Source organism: Oncorhynchus gorbuscha, linkage group LG26, assembly GCF_021184085.1.
Source record: "Oncorhynchus gorbuscha isolate QuinsamMale2020 ecotype Even-year linkage group LG26, OgorEven_v1.0, whole genome shotgun sequence".
In the NCBI taxonomy this organism is placed as follows: Eukaryota; Metazoa; Chordata; class Actinopteri; order Salmoniformes; family Salmonidae; genus Oncorhynchus; species Oncorhynchus gorbuscha.
Window position 1 is genome coordinate 38,815,456 of NC_060198.1, and position 25,257 is coordinate 38,840,712.

The 25,257-nt window shown below is 42.6% G+C and overlaps 1 protein-coding gene across 5 annotated transcripts in view; it reads right to left on the minus strand.

Moving 5' to 3' along the window:
- Positions 1-6,752: 6,752 nt before the first annotated feature.
- LOC124015164 (protein shisa-6-like) overlaps positions 6,753-25,257 on the minus strand; it is a 67,506-nt gene continuing 49,001 nt past the window's right edge. For 2 of the 5 annotated variants that reach the window (XM_046330164.1, XM_046330161.1), the window contains 4 exons: positions 16,738-16,803; positions 15,570-15,590; positions 14,304-14,471; positions 6,753-11,065 (listed from right to left, as the gene is read on the minus strand). In XM_046330164.1, coding sequence (XP_046186120.1) covers positions 10,437-11,065; positions 14,304-14,471; positions 15,570-15,590; positions 16,738-16,803 — 884 coding nt within the window. In that variant the 3' untranslated portion in view covers positions 6,753-10,436. The remainder of the gene's footprint in view (positions 11,066-14,303; positions 14,472-15,569; positions 15,591-16,737; positions 16,804-25,257) is intronic. The other 3 variants (XM_046330165.1, XM_046330162.1, XM_046330163.1) reach the window with 2 other exon arrangements.

The window sequence follows — 25,257 nt, forward strand, 5'->3', positions numbered from 1 at the left end:
AAGGTAGAATCATGATGACCCCAGTGATCTTCAGGTCGTAGCTCTAAAAAGAGGCCAGAGTTCCCGACTTACAATTCCTCAGAGTTAGTTTTTTTTCCTGAGTTCCCAGTTGTCTTGAACTCACTAAAGTCAGATTTCCCAGTTCAGAGTTAACAGTTGTTTTGAGCGCGGCAGAAGTCATGCTGGATTGACAGCATTGCCAATGTTGGATGTTTATCATTTTAAGCTTGGAAAAGAGATCCCTAAACCCAGACTTAGGACCACACACTCTACTGAATAGCAGGCTAGTGATTTTTGTGCAATGCTTGCAGTTAGCCACTGATTCCATCCAAACCACGCATTGTTGAATTTGCGATTACAAACTTGTTGTGTAATGTCCAATGGCCAATGACCACTGATACGTTTTATCTATAATTTCTCTTCATATGACAAGGATTAAAAAGGATTTGCCAGTAGATTGTCGACTTGACTCATGATGATGCCTGCTAGCTAAGATTTTGAAAGTTTGATGTTGACATGATCAGTCCAATAAAAGCTACTGTAGATATAACGTGATTTGACATATTTTTTTTCTGTGGCCAATGACCTTGAGCACTTCTAATGTAACTCTATAGGGCTTGATCTTTTGAGCCCTACCCTTAGATTTGGCTGTGACGTAGTGTCCCATGAGTGACAGAACACTGAGCCAATCACGATGCAACTAGAAAACATTACCAACCCCTATGCTCCATATTTTCCGCTGGCTGCCCCACCACCACATAAAGCACTGAGCTAGGCTGAAACACCTGCATTTTGAGCTGCCTTACTAAAGGCATAAAATAGACCATCTTTGTATGCGGTTTTATTAACTCAATGATTTTTTTATATATATATTTTTACATTGTTTGCAAACTGATATATGACAAAACAGGTAACCCAAAAATGTGGTGCTCAAAACATGTGGGGCTCTGCCCCACCTGCCCCGAATGACGGCTCTGCCCCACCTGCCCTGAATGACGGCTCTGCCCCACCTGCCCCGAATGACGGCTCTGCCCCACCTGCCCTGAATGACGGCTCTGCCCCACCTGCCCCGAATGACGGCTCTGCCCCACCTGCCCAAAATGACGGCTCTGCCCCACCTGCCCAGAATGACGGCTCTGCCCCACCTGCCCCGAATGATGGCTCTGCCCCACCTGCCCTGAATGACGGCTCTGCCTCACCTGCCCCGAATGACAGCTCTGCCCCACCTGCCCCGAATGACGGCTCTGCCCCACCTGCCCAGAATGACGGCTCTGCCCCAATGACCTCTGCCCCACCTGAATGATCTGCCCCACCTGCCCAGAATGACGGCTCTGCCCCACCTGCCCAGAATGACGGCTCTGCCCCACCTGCCCAGAATGACGGCTCTGCCCCACCTGCCCAGAATGAATGACGGCTCTGCCCCACCTGCCCCGAATGACCTGCTCTGAATGACGGCTCTGCCCCACCTGCTGAATGACGGCTCTGCCCCACCTGCTCTGAATGACGGCTCTGCCCCACCTGCCCAGAATGACGGCTCTGCCCCACCTGCCCAGAATGACGGCTCTGCCCCACCTGCCCAGAATGACGGCTCTGCCCCACCTGCCCAGAATGACGGCTCTGCCCCACCTGCCCAGAATGACGGCTCTGCCCCACCTGCCCAGAATGACGGCTCTGCCCCACCTGCCCAGAATGACGGCTCTGCCCCACCTGCCCAGAATGACGGCTCTGCCCCACCTGCCCAGAATGACGGCTCTGCCCCACCTGCCACGAATGACGGGTCACCACTGCACTTTTCACTCTATGCCTATTCTGACATTGAATTGAAGCATAAGAATAGCATGCTATTCACACACTATTCGGTCGGGGTGTAGATCTAAGAAATGAAGGTGTGGTGGAGGTGTGTCTACAGATATGTCGTATTCTGACCCTGACTTAATTCCCTCATAATTCCACCAACTTTGTAGAAAAAGCAGTGGAAAAAGCATCTACTTAATTTTTTCTGTAATTTACTGTAATTTATAAAATGATAAGAGCTGTTGATAAGAGCTAGTTAAATAAGTCATCTGTTTGGAGAAGGGGATTGTAAATACACATAGCAATTGTTTTAGATGATTCTTCCCTATGATCCCTGGAGACGAATGTGAAACCAGTCATATGGAAGCTAACTGAAAATCATATTAACATGACATGTGTGGCGGCCCCATTTCCAAAGTGAAGTAGGCTATAAATAGCTGTGCCATTATTCAGAATTTTTATTGTATGCCCTCATAATTTGCGTGGATGAAATTTCGGAGACCCAAGCCAGAGGCTTCTGTAGGGCTGAACCTGCCGAGTTGATGAATGCACTTTAGAATGTTAAAATTATATGCCCGGACTTTAATCCATTTTACAATTTATATCATATTACATTTTAGCCACTATCAGGAGCCACCGTCAGTAATACCCACATACATTTATAACTATGACTAACTAGCGTTAGTTTTCTTCAATTCGTAGCTTACATTTGGCATCATTCCATTCCATTTACCTTTCTTTCCTCTGTCGACCTGTGCATGTTCCTGAGGATTGCTAGCAATACTGGATCATATTAAGCTAACGTTGTGCGATAAATGGGGACACATAGCCTATTTGAATCATTATGGAACTCAGACCACATGTAGCAGTTTAAACCTGGAGCCTGGTGGACGGTTCACAACTACTGGACCGTTGACGTCACAATTCCATGATTAGTGTGGATTAAGGTACATTCATAAGATTATTGTTCATCCTTTATTGTACACTTTTTTCCAACTTCCAATATTTAATGGTTTGAACTTGAATATGACAACTTTCATGATGAGCCAAACACCGTATTCCTGATTAATCAATATACTTTGTGTTTAAAGGCTCACCAAACCTGTTTTTTTAATGATTCATGCATACTTTCCTCACCCCAAAATGTGCTTCAATAATCTACAAAATCAGAGTATTTTTAATCTACCAGTTGGTGCTGAAACAGAGACGAACATGCATATATTTAGATGCATTTATTTTTTCTTTTCTTTTGGGGGTGGGGTGGGGGGAATTTTAAAATATACAATCTACCTGCAGTGAAGCCACTCAACATTTACATTACATTCAGTCATCTAGCAGACACTCATCCGGAGCGACCCACAGGAGCAACCAGGGTCAAGCGCCCCGCCCAAGGGCACATTGACAAAAACCTCCCCCTCCACTGTATTTGATATAGGAATTTCATGTGTCAGAAAGGTGCTAATATAATGTAACACCATATGATGTAATATATCTCTATGAGTGTTCTGACCCAAATGCATGAGGTCCATAGGCCTACTTGCGAACATAAGAGAACATTTACATTTAAACATTTTCTCCTGTACAAAATGCATTGCAGACTTGATTTACTTGCATGTGACAGAACGCTAAATTGTAGCTGGTCCCATCAGATGACATGACATACTGTATGTTAACCCTAAACAAATTCTTCATCAGCCTATCAAAGATCTGAGGTTTTATATTGACCAACCAATGGAATTTCTTAAAATAGGTCAACCCTGGCCACTACAGGAACATTTAAAATCTACAAATTCAAGGTTTACTTTTGTTCAATTGGTCTGTAACAAAATAGTGTGTGCCAACATTGCATTGATGCTTCTTTGACTAGGCTACTTGCTACTAATAGGAAGTGTTTTCCTACATTAAGACTGTCGATTCAGGTCCTATGGATTTGCGATAAACTTTTTCCCCAAAAAGTGATCTATTGGCACAACTTACTCTGGGTACGGGGTACATTGAGCCTAGGACAGGGTGAGTTGAGTCGCCTACAAATTGAATTAAATTTTAAATCAACCTTTTTAAAACCATGTCTGTCTTTATTTCCCAGACACAATTCAACATGACCACAATCACTTTTTGGTCTTTTAATAATTTTAAGCATATTTTAACACAGGATTAACACCTAACAAAGACATTGTACTTTTAAAAAACACTTTTCACATTGGCCAGGCCCAGTTGTTACCTCATATCCCAGCGATAATGCCTTACATTACACCTGGGAAGAAAACACTTCAATTTGCTCAACTTGCCATTGGCTCAAACATTGGTTCACCTTACACCCTATGGCCATTGGCTCAATTTACCCCAAGGTAACGTTTTAATATATTAACCAACATAGCTACAAGGATGAAACCCACGGCTGTAATGTTTATGTGATGACGCTTTATTTATTATTATGGTCTATGTAATGTGGTTTCTCCTAAACCCCTCTCTCTTACTGCAGTGCTCCATTGAACAGCTATTCTCATGAGCTGTACAGTAGAAAGGTTTTCCATAATTACTCCCCTGATTGTTGTAATTAGGGTTATTACAGTAATCATCATCATCATTTGCTGGGCAGATGCCCTTTCCCACTTAGTCCTCTCTCACAGTAGGCTCTTAACCTCACACTGTGGCTGAAAGCAGCCAAGGTGATGAGGTCCCAGATCAACGATATGAGAGAACATGGTTGGCCGCCCGTGGTCTGGTGGCGCTTCGTCAAGCCTCATCATGAAATGACCCTAATAGTATATCCATTATGTATCATTACCTGCATACAGCCACTTCTCATGATCGTCCATTAATTTACCACTCGATGAGGGGAAGTTCTGGCTGGCTAAGCAGCTGAGTGGCCGATGGCTTGAGTTGACTGAAGGTTCATTGTTGTTTTAACTGAAAGTCGAACATCATCATAGACGCCTAAAGGCTTTTACAACACCAAACCTCACCAACTGTAGTTACACTCGTTCTACCCTCTCCCCTCTCCTTCCTCCACCCAACCACACCATTCCCAAGAGAGAATACCTTGGCCGCCTACAAGCCTGCACGGTATCCAATTGACTGCTCTCATTTAAGTGGTGGCGAGGCAGTGTTGGGGGGGATCAATACTTTCAGCCTGTGTGGGGCTGTGTGGGGCTGTGTGCGGCTGTGTGGGGCTATGTGGGGCTGTGTGTGGCTATGTGGGGCTGTGTGGGGCTGTGTGGGGCTGTGTGTGAGCTTTGGGGAGTTGGTGCTGGGAGCAGTGCCGGGCCCCATTTGGTGCATTCATCATCTGACACACATGGTCGGCTGGTCAGCGTTGAATGTCATGCTGTTAACACGCCTCACACACAGGCCTCCCTTAGCACCGACACTTACTCTCTGCATTTACATGTTGCCCACATTCATAGCCTACATTGTACCCATGAGCCCTGGAGCTGTAGTGGTGACCCATACATTACACACATCCAATAAATGTTGTCCAATCTTTGCTATGTTTCTGAATAGGTTATTAAAGTGTAATTGCTTTAGAGGAAATGGCTACTATTTCCGTTCTGGTTGGTCAACACCTGTCATTTTTGTTTTTACTATAAGTGACAGGGCAGTGTGGTACCCCCGTCTCCATTCCTCATAGTATTCCTTCCCTGTACTGTGCTATCAATCCTAGACAGCCTATTCTCCATGGTGTTGTGGATTCTGATCTGATCAGGTACGTAGGTGCTGAGACAGAAGGTCAACCCCAGTTCTCTGAATTCCTTCACCTCACAAGTCAGCTTAACCAACAGGTCCAACTGTAATACAGAGGAATGAAATACAGCGAGAAGTCTGTCATACTCTTAAGTTGTCATGTTGCTCAAATTCTTCCCAGAAGGATAGAAAGGTCACTCCATAAAAAACCTGGCCTCAAAGCAGTAGTCTGGCAAAATGTGCAGTGAATGACAAGTGCCATGGCAGAAACAACATGGCCGTTTTCCTGTTGGCAGTGGCATTTCCTTTGAACTGTTTACCCTGAGGTAAAGCCACAACTTCTCTGATATCAGAGAACTCCCTTGAGTTGTATGGCTTAGAATATACTGATGTTTGACCTATATTGTCAGAGCAAAATAATCCTGCAGCAACAGGAGGTGAACATTTATTCTATAATGTTGCTTGATTGGTGGTTAGGCTATTAGCTGGTCAAAAGTAGACTACATGAAAATGCAATACTGTTAGTGTGGGTTTTCAGTGAATATATGTCAATCCTGAAGCGGTGCAGGAAAAATCTCAGCAACAAAAGACTGATCGAATTGATCCTAAGTTCGTTTTTGGCAGGACCTTTTTTTTCATTTTAAAAACTATTAGTGGAAAAACAAGTTCAGTTGGTTAATGTACTCTGCCATGGACCAATTTGCGCTTATTCATTTTCCTTTCTGTCTGTTAATGTGTCTGACCACTGCTGTTTCCTTCTTACCTCACATGTTCCAATAGCCATGACCTTTTCCCATCTAAATGCAAATGGGAGGGTCCGACACAAAGTGAAAACCATAGCTGTTTCCCATTTATCTGTACACAATTGTAACCACAAGGCTTTTGTTTTCATGTTGCGAGGAAATGTTTTCTTCTGACTCTATGAATTTAAAGAGGTTTTGAAATTGTACTGGCTGTTCTGGAAACAGTGGGTATTAATATGTGTGTCATCAGAGTAATGGCAGTCATAATGTACCTGTTGTTACGGTGAGTGCCATTAGGTCAATGACCTCTGTCGATAGTACAGTACAGTAGATTCAAGCTCTCAGAAGAAGTGGAGGGGAAAAAATAGTTGATAATGCTCCCCTATTGATTTGAATCATTAATGTGTAGTTATCAACTTTTACATACCAATAGAATTATGCAAACTGCGACAGTGGAAATGCAAACGGCAAATTGACTGGAAGCTTTATTTAATGACAAAGGGATAAACTATAGCATGTCTTGTCATCAATGCATTGCATTGGATAAAGATGTCGTTTCTTTATCTTGTTTCATGTGTATTCCAAATGTGTGGTGTGTAAGACCTTGTGGGTGAGGTTGCAATTTGGGCAACTTCTTGCAAAAATTTCAGAGTAGCATTTAGTCTAGTTAATATAGGTGACAGGATAACAACGATTTGTAACTTAACCTGGGGGTCCATAGTATTATATCTATGGGGTATATGCTGTTTAGGTTTATACATTTATTAGACTGTCAAACAAGTTGTATAATTCCATATATACAGTAGATGTGGGTTATAGTTCTGTCATTCTTTACAAACAGTTAATATATGTTTATACCTCAGCCATAAAAAATAATAATACCAATATAACCAATTCACGAATATTCATGAATATTGTTTAAATGAACATGTGAAAAAATTCCCCCAGACTCCATATTTACTAAACGGATTATTGTTTTGCACAATACACATGGGATGTGCTTTAATAATTCATTTGTAAACAAAAACATTTGCACAGGAACAGTCGTATACTGCTTGCTTTGAAGCTTTTTAAATGAGTCCTCCATTGTTTGTGCAACAAAGACACAAAGGAATTTTCATTCATACCACATTGACACATAAAAATACAAGCTTAATAAATGGCAAGGAATATTTGCAACAAAAGTAAACTGAGCTTTTACAGCAGATAGATCATGGGACAGAACAACTTAGCAGCACCTTAGTCTCAGAACCTACGATAAAAACTGAGCCGGAGCTCTGCGATGGGGTGGATGTATTTGAGCCAGATAGATGGTTGCTTAGAGACATGTCTGTAAGATTCTGGTGGTGCAACGTCAGTATAACACAGTGTTGCAGCTCCCACCATGTCAGAGTCAGGGCCATCAAATGTCATTTTTTCGTTGCTCAATTCTCTTGTTGCTCTGACATAGTTTTACAGCCATTTTTTTGTTGTTTTAGCTATCACTGGAGCTTGACAAGGACTATGAAACTCCATATTGAACTATCACTGGAGCTTGACAAGGACTATGAAACTCCATATTGAACTATCACTGGAGCTTGACAAGGACTATGAAACTCCATATTGAACTATCACTGGAGCTTGACAAGGACTATGAAACTCCATATTGAACTATCACTGGAGCTTGACAAGGACTATGAAACTCCATATTGAACCATCACTGGAGCTTGACAAGGACTATGAAACTCCATATTGAACTATCACTGGAGCTTGACAAGGACTATGAAACTCCATATTGAACTATCACTGGAGCTTGACAAGGACTATGAAACTCCATATTGAACTATCACTGGAGCTTGACAAGGACTATGAAACTCCATATTGAACTATCACTGGAGCTTGACAAGGACTATGAAACTCCATATTGAACTATCACTGGAGCTTGACAAGGACTATGAAACTCCATATTGAACTATCACTGGAGCTTGACAAGGACTATGAAACTCCATATTGAACTATCACTGGAGCTTGACAAGGACTATGAAACTCCATATTGAACTATCACTGGAGCTTGACAAGGACTATGAAACTCCATATTGAACTATCACGGTTTCTTTTGGTACTCTGGCCTTAAATTGAACCTCAAAAGAAATGACATTTTAGTTGCCATCCTCTCAATATCTTAGCTGATACAGGGGCTTGAAACTAGTGTAATAATTGCTCTTAATATTTCAAGTGCATCAATTTCTACTGTGTCTACATTGCATGTGAACATACAGTATAGTATAGCTAGGCATATAATGATATAAGCATATAATTTGCTAAGAAAAATTGCAATGTTAGCCTCTGTTGTAATGACAAATTCTAAGCAAAATCAAGTCTTAAATATGGACACACTGCACAAGTTGTAACAATATTATGCAAGCTCCTAACATTTAAGGTAGTACACCAGTGACAATGTTTGAAATTGTTAATGACCAGCAAATTTATATAACAACATCTCTACAGTAAATGTCTATATACCCATTTCCATGACCCAGGATTTTACAATAATATTTTGACTTTCTTGTTAACTGAAGAGATAGTTGAAAAGTAAAAACAATGACAAATCATGTACTTGATGGGTCTGTTACTCTATAAGTATAAGAGGACACAGTGGGAGTCCACAAAGAAGTCTGGATGAATTTGAAAATGTGGAAGACATTTTTTTTATCATGTGAAATATTTTGTTCAATTCTAGTTTCTTAATTTTTTTTGCTTAAAATAATCACTTCCTTTGCTTCTTTTCAAAGAACATTTTTGTTAATTTAAGAATTTCATCCTTGTAAAATGTGTGCCCTATCATTTCTGAGGTATATCACCGAAACTGATTCTGTCCTTCTGTGCTTCTATAGTGCTGGTAAATCATCTATGATGAAAAAAAATGACATAAAAAGTTGGTTACGCATCAACATGTTAGACACAAGACATAAAAACACAAGCGTGATTGTACAATTAAGAACATGAGTATGGGCTTCCACACAATAAGGCATTGCTTTAATGAAAACATCTGGACATAAGAATCACAGTTTTAATCCTTGCTTAGCTAGTGATTATATTGATGTCCTCTTTGTCGATTGTTTCAGGTACGTCAACACACCTGCAACAATGTAACAATTGTAAACATATAACAACAACTATTATTCTTCAACTCTGACGAATGGAGTCAAATATACGACAATACTGTATATCAAAATGAAAGCAGCTTTTCCTAACTCAAAACAAAATGGATGTCATCCACTTGGATTATATAGCGAGGGAATGAGTGCAGAAAATGAAGCTATTGAAAGAAGCATTAGTTTACATAGTCACCTGTGGAGTAGTGTGCCTACAGTCTAAAGCTGCTAATTAACAGTGGCATGAGGTTGATTCAACCCTAGCCATACACAATCATCCTACAAGCACAGTTACAAAAATATACACACATACGCACACACATTATTGAACATGTTTGTTAGTATCAAGTATTTGTTGAGGGGTTGGACTAATCTGAAATTGTGATCTTTAATTGTGAAAAGACTGTAGACTCTTGGGTAGAAACTCAACAATTCCACTTGTCCAGCTCTTCTCATTTAGTGTATAATTCTGCTAATATAGCCTATTTACAATCATTTATGCAATGGAAATTGCCACTATAGCCACTAATAAGCTGATATGTGCTGGCCGTTACCAAAAAACAAGAATAAACCAACAGAGAAAGAAACCCATTAATTGTGCTTTTTAACCAACAAATCCACTTCATCGTTGAAATGGGAACAATTTCGAGAGGCACCTCTTGAAGTTCTAACACCAGTTAAGTTCAATAAGAATTTCTAAAGCTATAACAAGGACTGAAAATACAAATAGTAAATATATGTATATATTTATAAAGTTGATCCAGTTCCTTTCCAATTCCACTTTTTAAAAAAAAAAATTGTCTTCTTACAGATAACCTCACATAAAGCATTCCTTATGTGTCAACGTGCAAAGCCCTTATGTTGCCCTATAGATAAAGTACTGATGTCTTTGTGGTTGATTCTGGTTGTGATGATCCAAATCTGAATGAAACTGAGAGCTTGAGCTGAAAGCAAGAAGGGTTATGTGTTGGCTACTTTGAAAAGAAGACCTAAGGTGAGGTTGCACACCTCTGGAAGTATCTGCTGCTTTCATCTGTTGACAGTCTGTTGACACAGGAATCCTTGGCCAGCCACCCTCTCGTTAAACAGTTACCTCGTTCTTACTGGCCGTGCGGTACTGGTTGTTGTGCTGGTGGCCTGGGATGTACTGTAGATGGTCCACCGTGTGTGTCCGTCGCGAGGCAAACTGCTGCCTCTTGTTGGTGGTCGGGTGGTTGACGGTGAGCGTGTTGTATGAGTCGTTGATGGTAGTGGGATGGGAGTGCATCTTTTGCATCTTAGCGTAGCGCTCACTGCGGTCTATGACAGGTGTGGTGGGCACAAAGTTGATGTCTACATGGGACATGGCCCGCGACATGGCCTTCTCCCGGAAGTTGGAGCGCCGCAGCGACAGCATCTTGTCCGGCGAGAGCAGGGGGTCCTGGGACTGGAGGCGATCTGCGGAGAGCAGCTGCTCCTCTGAGAGAATGCGGCTGCCGTAGGAAGAGACACCCATGTTGTAGGCTGAGAGGCCGTAGCCATGGCGTGGGGTCCTCTCTGGGGACAGCACATGGTCCTGGGACATGGCCCTCTGGACACGGTGAGGCCGCTGACGGTGCTGCTGGTGGGGCTCTGTGTTCAGCTTCACCATGTGGGGCGGCTGCAGAATCTGCCGACCTGCCAAGTCTTGGTGTCGCTTCCGCATGTAGTACTCATCTATGTCCTTATCACCTGAGTGGGAAAGGAGGGAGGGGGAGGAGAGAGGGAGAAGGACAGGAGAAACATTACACTGTATATAAAGAATGATTCTATACCTTCTCCTGAGTGGATCAGCTCAGCAGTTCTACTACAATTCCCCTTTGATTATGATTGCATTTTCTGTCCTGCTTTCATAGGAGAAGGCAGGGGCTCTTTCGCATCACAATAATTCCACTCCTGTTCTGGTGTAGAAAGGACTATATGCCTGCCGCGATGCAAAACAATCAAAGTGTCAGTGATGCGAGTGTTGCACTGCAGGGTAGCCAGTGGTTTGACTCTGCCAAAAGCAGAGGGGCTCTACAGCGAGTGCCAACACTCTCCTGATGTTAAAGTCATTACATCTGCATGAGGAAAGCGGCAGGCTCCTCTCAAATGACTTTTAAACAGGCTTTTAGACTGGCTGGGCCTGGAAACATCAGATTGATGGCACCCTGAAACTACTGTGACTAACTGTCATCTCTGGGGGTTAGATACCTCAGCGGAAGCTAATTTCCCAAGGCCTCAGGAACACACAGAGGTGGTCTAAAAATGTCAGGACAAGACTGTGCTTGACTAAGATTTGGATGATAAGGATTTTGTTTTGGTATGGATATTTAAACCCTCCTCCTTAGATAGATGCCACGCCTGGATAGAGAAGATCACTTTTTTTTCTCTCCATAAGGGATTTATTTTCCCCAGCATGCATCACTAATGAAGAAGACCTGGGTTAGGCTTCTGGCAATAGCGTTTTGTATTCTTCTTCAGGGGTCACTTTGGGTGTGACATTATGGTAAGAAATGTCAACAACACTATAGCTTGCCCACAATAGACATGACATGTCCCTTAGCTTCATTTAAGTTCCTCTTCGTTGCCAAGAGTTATAAGGATTAGGGTTCAGTATATCCTATGGCTATAGATGACAAATTTAGAATTTACATCATTGCATTGAAAATACTATGCCATGTTGAAATAGGGGTTGATTTCATGATGTACCCAGATACATTTCCACCAACTCTAGTTTTGACATTAGTTTTGACATTTCAAAATCAATTTAAATTGGACATTTTAACTGCTGTTAAAAATGTTAGGCCTTTTGTAAATAATTCACATAGGGCATTAGGCCACATTGTTAGTATGAAAGATGCAACTTTGTAACTCTTATCATGGCGAGCATGGAGTGTGACAGCTCACTAAACTAGGCAATCCATAGGCAGGTCAACCTTGTGTCTTTTGTGTCCATGCTCATGATGTTACAAAGAACAAATGTATTTCCTTCCTTTTTACTTTTATGTTAAAGAAATATATGCTGGATTCATTTCTTTGCCGCTTCAAATAAGACGTTGCACTTGAACTTGCATTTGATTTTGAGAGGGCACGGGGTCTCGAAGGTGAGGTGAAACCACAAACCTGCTAGCTGTGGCTAACTGACTAGGTATCCCCTTTCCCTTTCCTTACTCTTAATTCAACTGAAGTCTCCAGTCACCCAGATTCAATGTGGTGAGTATATTCATCTGTGGTACGCCATCATCAACAATACGCCATCATCCGGCCCAGACGGAGCAGTAATCACATAATGCACATAGACTTGTAGAAAAACTTGTGAAACATCAATTATAAAGGGATCTTTAGAGGGGATTAAGATAAGACGTGGTAAGAGAAAGGGGCCCACAATAATATCATTTAGCTTTTTGCTTGGCATGGGGATTAAAGGGGCTCTGTTGTTCTGACAAGTGTTCTAATGCCTTTTAAGTTGATTACAGAGGGAAGGAGAAGACCGAGCCAAATAAGATTCCTCCTGCCTCCTCCCCTTCCCTCCACCCGCTAGCTCCTTGGAGGGTCTGAGCAGGTTATTTTAGAGTCGTGTCCTCCATCTCCATCCCCGGCTCCCTCCAGTCCTGTCTGACGGACAGGGGAGAACGAAGGAGGAGGAGGGATCACACACAGACTACAGTATGTGCATTTAGAATCACAAATGAACCATATTCATTTGATTTTCTTCGTCATCTCTCCAGATGTTTCATTAAAAAAGCAACTCATTATATACGTTTTTGGCGTTTTTCCAAAGCCTCTCTCCTTGCACAAAGCCACAGCATCTATCAGAGGTATGAGGGAACTCTCCTCTCAGAAGAGCTGTCACTGTACTCTAGGTAGGTAGAGAACTGAAATATTCCCTTTTCTGACCAATACTTTAGGGTTTATGGGTCCCAGCTCAAACGGGTTTTTGTTTAATTGGATTCCTCTCTGTGATTTCAGTGTGGTGGATTATTTTATGGTCTTCTATCTACCCACTGGGCACAGACATCAATTCAACATCTATTCCACGTTCAATGTAATTACATTGAATTGAGGAGGAATCAATGTTGATCCAGCCAGTGTGTGCCCAGTGGGTAATGTTTCTATTGAGCAGTACCAGATGAAGAAGCAGTACAACACATTGCTGAGTATAGACAATTCAGTTGTTATCAATGTTGTCCGCGTCAAAGGTTTCGTCACATTGATTCTCTGTGTCCACACTGAGCATAACATACAAGCCTGCGCTAGAATACCACACCCTACTTATTTTAATACAGCACTATTGAACATTCGAGCAGCAAGGAACTAATGCTTTTGCATGACACCTGACACATGCAACGCAACCAACCACAGGATACTAGAGGAGGAGCATACTGTAGAGCATGCAGCTGTCATAGGGGATATGGAGAATGGTGAAAGTCAAGCCATCATGCAGAGGAAGTGTAATGATAATAATCGGGCTGACCCAGATCTCATCTCAGAGACATTAGTCCCATCTTGTTGGCGTCGAGACTCATGTGGGTATGGAGATATGGCTGTTAATATGTCATTACCAGACATTAGCTACATGACACGGGCCACAGATGGAGCCAAATTACATGACAATTAATGTCAGTCAATGGGTCGGTAGATGGGGACACTGGGGCTGAATCCAGTGACTTTAACATGTGCTTGTGCATTTCAAGAAACCCATCTCACACACAGAGATGTCTTCCTCTGGATTCAGCTCATAACCCCAATGACTTTGTGCTCATGACTTATGTTTGCATCCCTGTAATAGGCATCCATACAGGGTTACTATTGCATCACAGTACTTTGAATGCAATGTGGTCTTCAACACAATGTGTTAAGATCAACCTTTTCTCCCCCCTGTGGACTGGCGGGGTCCAGGCAGGAGATCAAACAAACATGATGGTGTATGTAATGAAAGACCACCTACTTAATTTGTGGAGAGAGGAGTATTTACTTAAGTCAGCTTTGCTCATTGCCGCCAGTTCGTAGTTGGGAGGCAGGTGGGTGAGGTTCTGGAAGGAGCGTGAGAAGGACATGTCCAGGTCGTATGGCTCTGTCTGCGAGGTTAGGATGTTGTTCATGCGCTGGGGCTTCTCTGCAGGGGAGACAGGAGAGATTGACGCAGTGTAATCAGACTACAATCAGACAGCCGACAGTCTGGAGGATGCCACAGAGAGGGGCGCGTACACAGGGGGTCTTCACTGGAGGAGACAAGGGGATACAGAGTGTGGGTGTGTGGGTGCGGTGGGGGTATGTGGGTGAGGATAGATGAAGTGGGGACTGTTATGTTCGACTCTTCTAACCGGGATTTAACATGATTTGTTGTGGGTTTTTTATTTTTTTATTTCAGAGTGCAATTCTGGTGTGCTAGGATTGGTTGCGACTGTAAGTGCACTCGCCACGCTAGCTGTCACTAGTATGCGTGGCACCATTGCGGGTGGCTATGCTGCCTGCCTGCCTGCTGTGGCCATGGTTATGTGGGACAAGTGGTCGTGGCGCAGGCAGCTGGAGCGTTAGCAGCGTTAGGGTGGGGTGGAGCGTTACCAGTCCTCTGAGGTGCTGGTCAGCGGTGGCAGGTTTAAAAATAGGGCTGGGTGACTACTGTGATAGAGAGGACAGGGACACACAACACCAAGGACCATGTGGAACAGAAGTGAGGCATTCCGTGAGAGACAGAGACAGAGTGAAAGAGAGTGTGAGTGTGAGCAAGAAAAGATGGAAGGGAGTAGAATGTGTATTTTGTGTAACAAAGGTCCGGTTCTGAAGCGTTACCACAGATCTTAATGAGACTCTACCATTGCAAACAGTGTGTTGCAGATAACCCAACAAAGAGAGATACTGGAGAGAGAGAGAGAGAGAGAGAGAGAGAGAGAGAGAGAGAGAGAGAGAGAGAGAGAGAGAGAGAGAGAGAGAGAGAGAGAGAGAGAGAGAGAGAGAGAGAGAGAGAGAGAGAGAGAGAGAGAGAGAGAGAAAGAAAGAGAGAGAGAGCAGAGTGAGAAGGTAAGTGAGAGTTTGGTGTGTCAACTCTGGTTCATTCAGTCTGAACAAAAAGGAAGAGTGACCCCCCGCCTTGACCCCAGCGATATACAAGACGTCACTGTCACCAACTGTCAGAACAAGAGGTCGACATATACAATACGTAAAAGAGAAAGGGAATACACATGTACAGCAGGTGTATATGCGTATTACTTACCATGTCTCATTTGTCTGTGGGCTACATAACAAATCCAAGTAAGAGAAAATGGATCAGTACAATAACAAACATTATTCATAGTACGTATTAATAACCAAACCAATGTGTCTGACATTTTCTGTTTCAAATTAGTTGATGAAAGTCTATGCTATTTATAATGATCGTACTAGTCAAATAAAGTAATCAGATTCCTATGTATTGTGGCCATTCTCAATAGTAGTTATTCATAATCAGCTCTGGTTGGATCCACCTTGAAAGCTATCCTTTGGTGTCTGTGTTGGAGAGATCTATCTATTTATGGGTACTTTCAAAAGTCCCTTTGCCTTTGAAAATGTTGGCCTCAAAACATACAATTGGAAAAATATCCTGCCATGAGGTTGGAGTCCACAACTCCACTGATGTTGAAACAGACAGTGTAGCATGGTGTTACGTTTCAGTGCAGACCTCTTAGCGTAAAAATATCAAAATATGAACTTTGTTCTTAGCCAATTATGTAGGATAGATGGAGAGGCATCTAGCAACAATGCACAAATAGCTTTTCTCTCTGAACTCATGGTGTTTCACTGCAGTGTTAGAGCTGTGACCACTCAATAATTTCATGCTAAAAAGCACCTCTCTTTTCATAGAAAGTCTCATTTAGGAAAATAGATAAGGCACAATATAAGTAATTGAAGTTTTTCAATAACTTGAGAAAGCCATACAGATGCCATTTTAATTCATTTTCCACAAGACCCCGTTTCATTTGCTATCCAAGCTATTCATTTCCCGTCAAGAAAAAATGTTTTGCCCTTGCTTGATTTTTTTTTAAAGCATATTTTGACTTATTTCGAATTTAGTCAAAGTTCATGTGTCGTACTGGAGCTGATAAAACCATAAACTCAGGAAATCAATATGACTTAATCCTCCCTCACCTTTATTGGGGTAAATGAAGACATCTTTGTAGCATACCCAAGAGCCACTGTGTGTTGTGTGGCAGTATAATCTCACACTTAAAAGGGCATGGCTAGTATCCATAATGTACTTCCATCTACCATATATCTCTACAGACGGTTAGTTACTATCTAAACATTTTTATTACTCATTGGAAAGAGTGAAATATTAGCAACCAACCACAGTCATATTATATATACTGTACTTATGTGAACATGCAAACCTTGAATATCCTTACCAATTTTAGGTGTGTGGGCCTGGGTAAGATCCAGGTGACTATGTTGATAATCATGTTGGTGGTTGCCTATTGGGAAAACAAAGAAAAGGTTAGGTTTGGAAATCAAATGAAACATTACCATAGATTCACATTATGTGCATTTCATGTCAAATAAATGGCTGTTAATACATGACAATATTATCAACGTTTCCCTCATTTTTGTGATCATTGACTCTTTTAATGCAGGCTGACTGGACTCCACTGTGAATGATCACATAAACCTATGTCCCATTGACAGACATTTCAGTAAATTGTCTTTGCGATACCAAATTCAAAGTAGGAGATCTGTCCAGAGATAGCAGTGGTGTGCTTTGATATCTGACAGAAGATTAAAGTGGATTTTGTGCATCTTTACTCTACTACACAGTCACATTTTAAGGCAGGCATTTTGTGCTATTCCCTTTTGAGCAACGAAGAATGAGGGAAGACAGATTTCATCAGAATCGTCAACTTCCTGACATCTGTGGGACTCCATGTTGTAACGGCGTTCTTCTATCTCCTCCTCCGACGAAGAGGTAGAATAAGGATCGGACCAAAATGTAACGTGATGATGATTCATGATATATTTTAATAAAGAAAAAACTATACATGCAGAAACTACAAAAGTAATGAAATGAAATAATGAAAACCGAAACAGCCCTATCTGGTGCAAACACAAAGACAGGAACAATCACCCACGAAAACACTCACAGAATATGGCTGCCTAAATATGGTTCCCAATCAGAGACAACGATAAATCACCTGAGTCTGATTGAGAACCGCCTCAGGCAGCCATAGACTAATTAGACACCCCACAAAACCCCAAGACAAAAAACACACCACAATAACCCATGTCACACCCTGGCCTGTCCAAATAGATAAAGAAAACACAAAATACTAAGACCAAGGCGTGACACATGTCATGTGAGGGAGTGAATATCTTCCCTTTATTCGACGAGGTCTATTTGGTCAATGTTGTTCACAGCTTCTCCTCTACTACAGCAGCAGATGCAGGACACTGTACCTTATTTGCATTTCAACAAACTCATTGATCATCTCATTAGAACCCTAAACACAAAAGAAACTCAAATAAAATGTGAACTCTTTCGAATGTTTAACGTGAAGTGACAGGAGAGCATCTCCGTGGCGTTAGAAAAACAGTTGCTTTCTTTCCATTACTGTGACTTGCTAATGGAGAGTTGTGACAGTTACAAAAAGATGTGTGGCAACACAAGCCTTCATTTCATCTTCTGGTTTCGGTTAAGTAGCTGGAACTGCGCATAACATACATTTTGCAGGGAAAATTGCTTCCTGTTGGAGAGATTTATGTCAAAGCAATCAGCACAGTAGGGTAAAGTACCTTGTTAAACTGGATTTTACCACAGTTCTAAAGGAATAGCTTTTTAGAAACAATACAACGGAGTAGAACAACAACCAATGGACAACATCATCCAATTAAATGGCAATGTACCGGTATTCCAAATCCCAATATCCTTTACGAACATAAAACAAGATTTGTGCCCAATCTCCCTTCACACTATAGCTGTATTGCCCTGTTCAATCACCCTGTTTGATCAAGGGACCAATTACACGATCTTCAGATGGCTGAGCTAAACTAACCTGCTTTGAGCTTGCCAGGGAAAAAGTTTTACACTGAAAGAGGTTTACTGCTATCTACAAACGGTCTAACAATCAAGCCGTCCCCAAAAAACGTGTTGGAATACTTCAGGTTTCTAAAGGTTGTTCAAAAACTGATTGGAGTGACTGCTCCTATATCTGCCTTCCTGTTGTATTGGCTTTCCTTTGGCTTTTCATAAACGTTGGTAACATTCCGTTTTTCTTATACAGCATGTGCATCCATTTTGTATTGCATCACCATTGATTATCTTCTCAGAGTGGACCTTCTACAGTTGCACGACTTAAAAAGTTAAGCAAATGTGAACAACCGCAGATGATGTTGTTTGCTGAAGAACACCCACATCCTGTCTGTTGTGTGTAAGGAGGTGGGAAGATGTCATGCCCCAGGACTCCCATATCCACCCACCACTATGTAAATGCATCAACCCATGAATCAGATGTACAGTAGAAAAGTCACACGACTCTCAGAAATTCAGAGGTGTCCAGTCATTTAATTCCAGTCTGTAACGTGTCCAGAAACAGGTACAGGAATGTTTGGATGAACAGCTGTACTGCCTGCAGGGCTCTAGATCATACAAATAACAATGAATAGAACAGGCTTGGAACCTCTAAATCTGGCAATTTTACTGGTAAAATCCTGGCTACACTCGCAAAGACTGCCATGCCCACCCTATAATGCCTTCATTGGCTTGAATGGGAAAGCCCGTTCTATTTATTCATATTTCTATGCTTTGGAGCCTGTCAGTGGAGTGGCTTTGTGAGAATTTGAAATAATGAATGCCATAAAACAGTATTGTTGGAGTTAGACTACACCTGAAGTGCAGATATGTATATCTACTGTAATAGAGCTCACTTAGAATGGCTCTGGTGTGTCAAAGTCTTCATTCAGATGTGACAGGTCAATGCTTTACTTGATACCAACAATTGTTCGCATTTTACTCATTATGAGTCCACATTGTACTTTGTCATAACCCTCAAACCGATATCTCTGGTAATTATAATGAATAAACGTTATTACATAGGAACTACATACATACTACATATCGAACGGTTTAACATCCCCTCAACGTGTCAAACATACTTGGTTGAACATAATGCAGGAATTTTGGGCACCACTGAGTGAAACCCTTCCAGGTTCCAGTGGCTGGACAAGACAGAGGGGATCCCACTGTTACCCAGATCCATTTTGAAAGCCTCACTCTGCCTCTGTCAGTGAAACCTGATGGACTGCCTGTAACGATGAGAGCCCACGCTGTGTCATTATCCTGGCCGTGTGTAAAGTGCCATGTGGGTCCTGCAGGGTGGCTGGCTGGGGTTTACCTCAACTCACCTCTCCCCCTTACACCCTGCGATGGTAGAGGGAGGGACAGGAGCCTGCTGGGGAAGATACACTGCAAGAACCTACCATCAACGCAGACAGGTTCTGCATGGATGTGGGCTTTGTATCGATATGCGGCAGGGTAGCCTAGTGGTTAGAGCGTTGGACTAGTAACCGAAAGGTTGCAAGTTCAAATCCCCATGCTGACAAGGTACAAATCTGTCGTTCTGCCCCTGAACAGGCAGTTAACCCACTGTTCCTAGGCCGTCATTGAAAACAAGAATTTGATCTTAACTGACTTGCCTGGTTAAATAAGTAAAATATGTGCTGTGACCAGAGGTTCTATTGTGCACAATGCTTGCAGGATGTTTTTGGGGTGTGATTATGGTTTGCAGGCGCTGCTTTCTTTCAGTGTACAGCAGTGTAGTTGTTGCGACAATTCTGAACAAGTGAATATCTCAGCTCTTCACAAATTCAGAAGAAATCCAGGACTTCCAATTGTTAAGTTCAAGATGACTAACTGAATCCCTGTGCTTCGAAGAAAGAGTATTAGTCACTCTACAGACAAAACAACAATAAAGCTCGGAAGAGAAGACAAAACAATATTGTGAGAGTAAACCTCACGTCCTGTGGCACACGTCATGAGGCACAATGAAAGATGACACTTTGAACAGGTTCCAAGGCATGTCTGGATACATCACTGTTGCTTTAAGAAACATGAGCTTCAACTAATGCTGGTCTATAACTGTATCTGCCCTACATTGACAAATCTTTAGGGGGTCGGGCCATTTTTCATCCAGCTCATCTGCCAATACCATCACAACGCCTGTTAGTTTTCTGCGTCACCTACTGCAAAGAGATCCCAGTGATACAAACAATTGCATCGTGTAAAAAAGTAACAACCATATTGGGAGAGACATAAAAACCAACAGTTGCATGACATTAACCAAAAACATGTTGCAACTTTACCAAACCTCCTCCGGTGGCCTGAAGTTTGTTGATCTCGTGACTCGCTAACAAGGATAAGCACAGATTTATCTGATGTCTCCTTCAATTGGAAAGAAGTAACATCATTCAAAGCTGCCTTTATCCCTGCCTTAGCATCTTATCATCTTCTTGAAGGATCCAAGTTGAATGGAACAGCAACACCTGGAATCACGTAGGAGTCATGGGAGAGAAGCATACAGTATCCACTTGCAAAAACAGCTCTCTATATATAGATTGGATATGTAACTAAACATTTTTTTTTTTAAACATTTAAAAACCTGCAATTATAATGGCTAAACAGAGTCATATGATATGAATTGATGGGATTGGATCAGTTCTATGGAAAGGTTCTTTTCAAACTCTGAAAAGAAATGCATGAAGCTCAAAGACACAGAATTGGCCATTGAGCTCTACGTATGAAGTGGTCATCCAGAACGGACCAAATGTTTTGCATACAGGAACATTTCTCCCACAACCTTCCCCAGATAAGATTAGAGGATAGCAGACTAATATCAGCCTTTTGCACACCCTCTCTAGATGTCTATACTAAAGAGCTCTCATACTCATTGAATAAGCCATATTCAAGAATGCTCAACAACCAAATTCATTTCATTTTCAGTGACGCTAATTAAAAAATCAAAGGAGTCGGTTTTTCATGAAAGAGATGTAAAAATAACACCGAATACAAATCAATTAATTTCCCTTTTAATTTCCCTTTCTTGATTTTTTTGTTTGAATAATTACTTTCTATGTTTTCCCGCAATTATATTTGTATTGTCAGTATAAGGTAATTGTTAATGGGGGAGGTGAGGAAACACTTTAATGAGGGAGAAATGCCAGGCTTTGTGAAGACACAACAAGCTGGAAAAATAACAACTGAAATGACTTTGCAATTATGAGCTTGAGTTGACTGCAAAGGTATGGAATGCAAAGTGTAAACATTTACACGTTTCAGTTCAATTTGCTCTCATTTAGCTCTGCTATTTTTTTTCCACCCACATTTTGAAGAGACAAAGTCAGTTGTGTAGCTAAGGTAGCCCGGTCAACAACCTTGAGCGTGAGTATTGAGATTTCTGAGCACCTCTACTGCAGCTTTGCGCTGTGAGGTCCATCTATTACAATGACAGAACAGTGTGTCTCTGACTCTGTGAGGCTTTGAAGCTCTCTGTCAATCCTCCCTTCCCTCAGAGAGGCCAATGACAGCGGGTTGAGAGTGCTGGTCTAGCGTTCCACATGACGTCATCCCATTATGGGCCCCCGGGAATGAGACTCTTTGATTCATTTCCATCGATTCTGTATCGCCTTCCCTAACGCCTCCTGACTATCTTAGGCTGAGGTGAATTCATGCTCTGGTGGCATACTGCTTCCAGTCAGTGGGAGGCTAAAGCCTTCCTCTCCCCTTCAGCCTAACCTTGTGACTCATGTACAGGAAATCCCATCTAACACTGAGCCCTGGACTGGAGGGAATCACATCTAACACTGAGTCCTGGACTGGAGGGAATCACATCTAACGCTGATCATTGGACTGGAGGGAATCACATCTGACACTGAGCCCTGGACTGGAGGGAATCACATCTAACACTGAGCCATGGACTGGAGGGAATCACATCTAACACTGAGCCATGGACTGGAGGGAATCACGTCTAACACTGAGCCCTGGACTGGAGGGAATCACATCTGACACTGAGCCCTGGACTGGAGGGAATCACATCTAACACTGAGCCATGGACTGGAGGGAATCACATCTGACACTGAGCCTTGGACTGGAGGGAATCACATCTGACACTGAGCCCTGGACTGGAGGGAATCACATCTAACACTGAGCCATGGACTGGAGGGAATCACGTCTAACACTGAGCCCTGGACTGGAGGGAATCACATCTGACACTGAGCCCTGGACTGGAGGGAATCACATCTGACACTGAGCCCTGGACTGGAGGGAATCACATCTGACACTGAGCCCTGGACTGGAGGGAATCACATCTGACACTGAGCCCTGGACTGGAGGGAATCACATCTGACACTGAGCCCTGGACTGGAGGGAATCACATCTGACACTGAGCCCTGGACTGGAGGGAATCACATCTGACACTGAGCCCTGGACTGGAGGGAATCACATCTGACACTGAGCCCTGGACTGGAGGGAATCACATCTAACACTGAGCCCTGGACTGGAGGGAATCACATCTGACACTGAGCCCTGGACTGGAGGGAATCACATCTAACACTGAGCCTTGGACTGGAGGGAATCACATCTGACACTGAGCCCTGGACTGGAGGGAATCACATCTAACACTGAGCCTTGGACTGGAGGGAATCACATCTAACACTGAGCCCTGTAATTGAGGGAATCACATCTAACGCTGATCATTGGACTGGAGGGAATCACATCTAACGCTGATCATTGGACTGGAGGGAATCACATCTAATGCTGATCATTGGACTGGAAGGAATCACATCTAACGCTGAGCCCTGGACTGGAGGGAATCACATCTAACACTGAGCCCTGGACTGGAGGGAATCACATCTAAAGCTGATCATTGGACTGGAGGGAATCACATCTAACGCTGATCATTGGACTTGAGGGAATCACATCTAACGCTGAGCATGGGACAGAATAGCTTTTAAACCGCACTTTAAGAGCAATGTGGAAGTTTTAGGCCCCTTAGTAAAAATAGTCTTCAATCACCTTGACACTCCACGATAAAGGATGGTGATATGCCATCAATGCCCAACCGTTTGACAATAACTTATAGAAACTCTTAGCAGGAAGCTTTGTGTTATTTTACTACTTTTTCAGGCAGTGAAAGATGACTTGGCTCAGTATCCCTTTGTTTATCAGTCGCTTCATCTCGCTTTTTTTATCCCTTCCAGATGATGGCTGGCCTTTTTTCCTACCCAACCCAATTTCTTACCCAGCCCTTCTGCGAGTAACCAATCCTGCAACAATCAATCCACAAGATGAGTACACGAGGTGATTGTATCTATTTACATAAGGACTGTGATAGATACTAGTCCTACAGAGTTAAGCTTGTTTATCGTGGCCAAGTATCTGCATGAATTGTTTGCTGTTCGTCTTGTTATCCCGTCTTCAAAATATTTACCTCGTATCTCCCATCTAAAGTTCGCTAATGAAATGATCGCTCACAGCCCGCAAACATTTGGGGACGCTGATGACGCTAATTAATAGTCGTTGGACGCAGTGAGGCGCTACGTGTGACGTGTTGCACTGCATGACATTCGTCTCCTAGCGTTTATTAAGACACTCGTGATTAATGGTGTGCTGTCCTCTGATAGGGTGAGAGCCAGAGCTGCAGCCCCAGACTTCGAGTGATGGAGAGAAGGCCACACTTGAGCGCCGCTCGAGAAAATATGGACCACGTTGATTAGTCGCCTTTCCATGTGCATTCGCCCATAATGATGAGCGCACTTCTACGTATCTCAGATTAACAGTGTCTGCAATCTGCACTCCAGCGCAGTTCTGCCCATATTAATTACAGATCCTGCACACTGGCAGGATTGGAGAGGCTTCTTGGGAAAGTGGTGGGTCTCCCTTTAATTAGCATACTAGGGAAATAATTGACGCCATATGCCTGTCCCCCATGCTACCGTAGCGGGTGGTGGCACGATGCGCTGCAGCTCGTCTGGCATTCCACATCCCATGGTGAGGGTTGTGTCACCCTTCTATCCCCATGCTTTCTAAATGTACAACCACAGAAACTTGGCATCACGAGGCACTTATTAATGTGCATACATCAAGGTGATAACTATTGGCTACTGTCAGCTCGTAGAGGCGGCTCATTAATTGACTTGTTTGGTGGGGGAGTGTTTGTTTGGGTGTCCAGTGTTCTACCCAGTAACCCCTTCTCTGATGCTGTGTTGAGGAGTGACTAATTAATTAAATAACAGCGGAGTAGCTCTGAGAAACACAGGCCTGGTACCTGTTCAAATATCTAACCACTCCTCTCCTCATAACAGTTCTTATAATCACATGATCTCCTTACCACTGGGGAGGCAGAGAGACCGAAAGGGAGAATCTGTTTCTCAAGATATGGTATTGATGAGATGGAGATGGAAGTGATTGAACCAGTGGCTGATTATATTTGAGGGAGAAACATTGATAGGTGGCACTGGGAGATATTCATCGAACATAGATAAATGCAGTGATGTTTTTAGGGGCTTTCACACCAGACTGGTAGGATACGGGCTGATTCCATCCACATAGAACATTGTCACTGTAACATTGTCCTTTTTGTTTTCATAGTAGGACTGCATTAGTCTAAAATCTAACTAGCATAACATCAGAGAAGATTCTTAGGTTCTTAGGTTGAGGCTTATCTAAATGTATGCATGTTGAAGCCAAGATGTTGATGGACAGACAATATTTCAGAGGGAAACAGGAAAAGACAGGTCCTGCCAGATTGAGGGTGAGTTGAGGGATGGGGGTAAAAAATATTAGCTTTCATGAAATGGGAGAGCGTATCATGAGAACACTTTTATTCTGAAATGTGAAAGGTTCAATCAGAGAAGCTGAGATGAGAAAAGGGACAAGAGGAAAT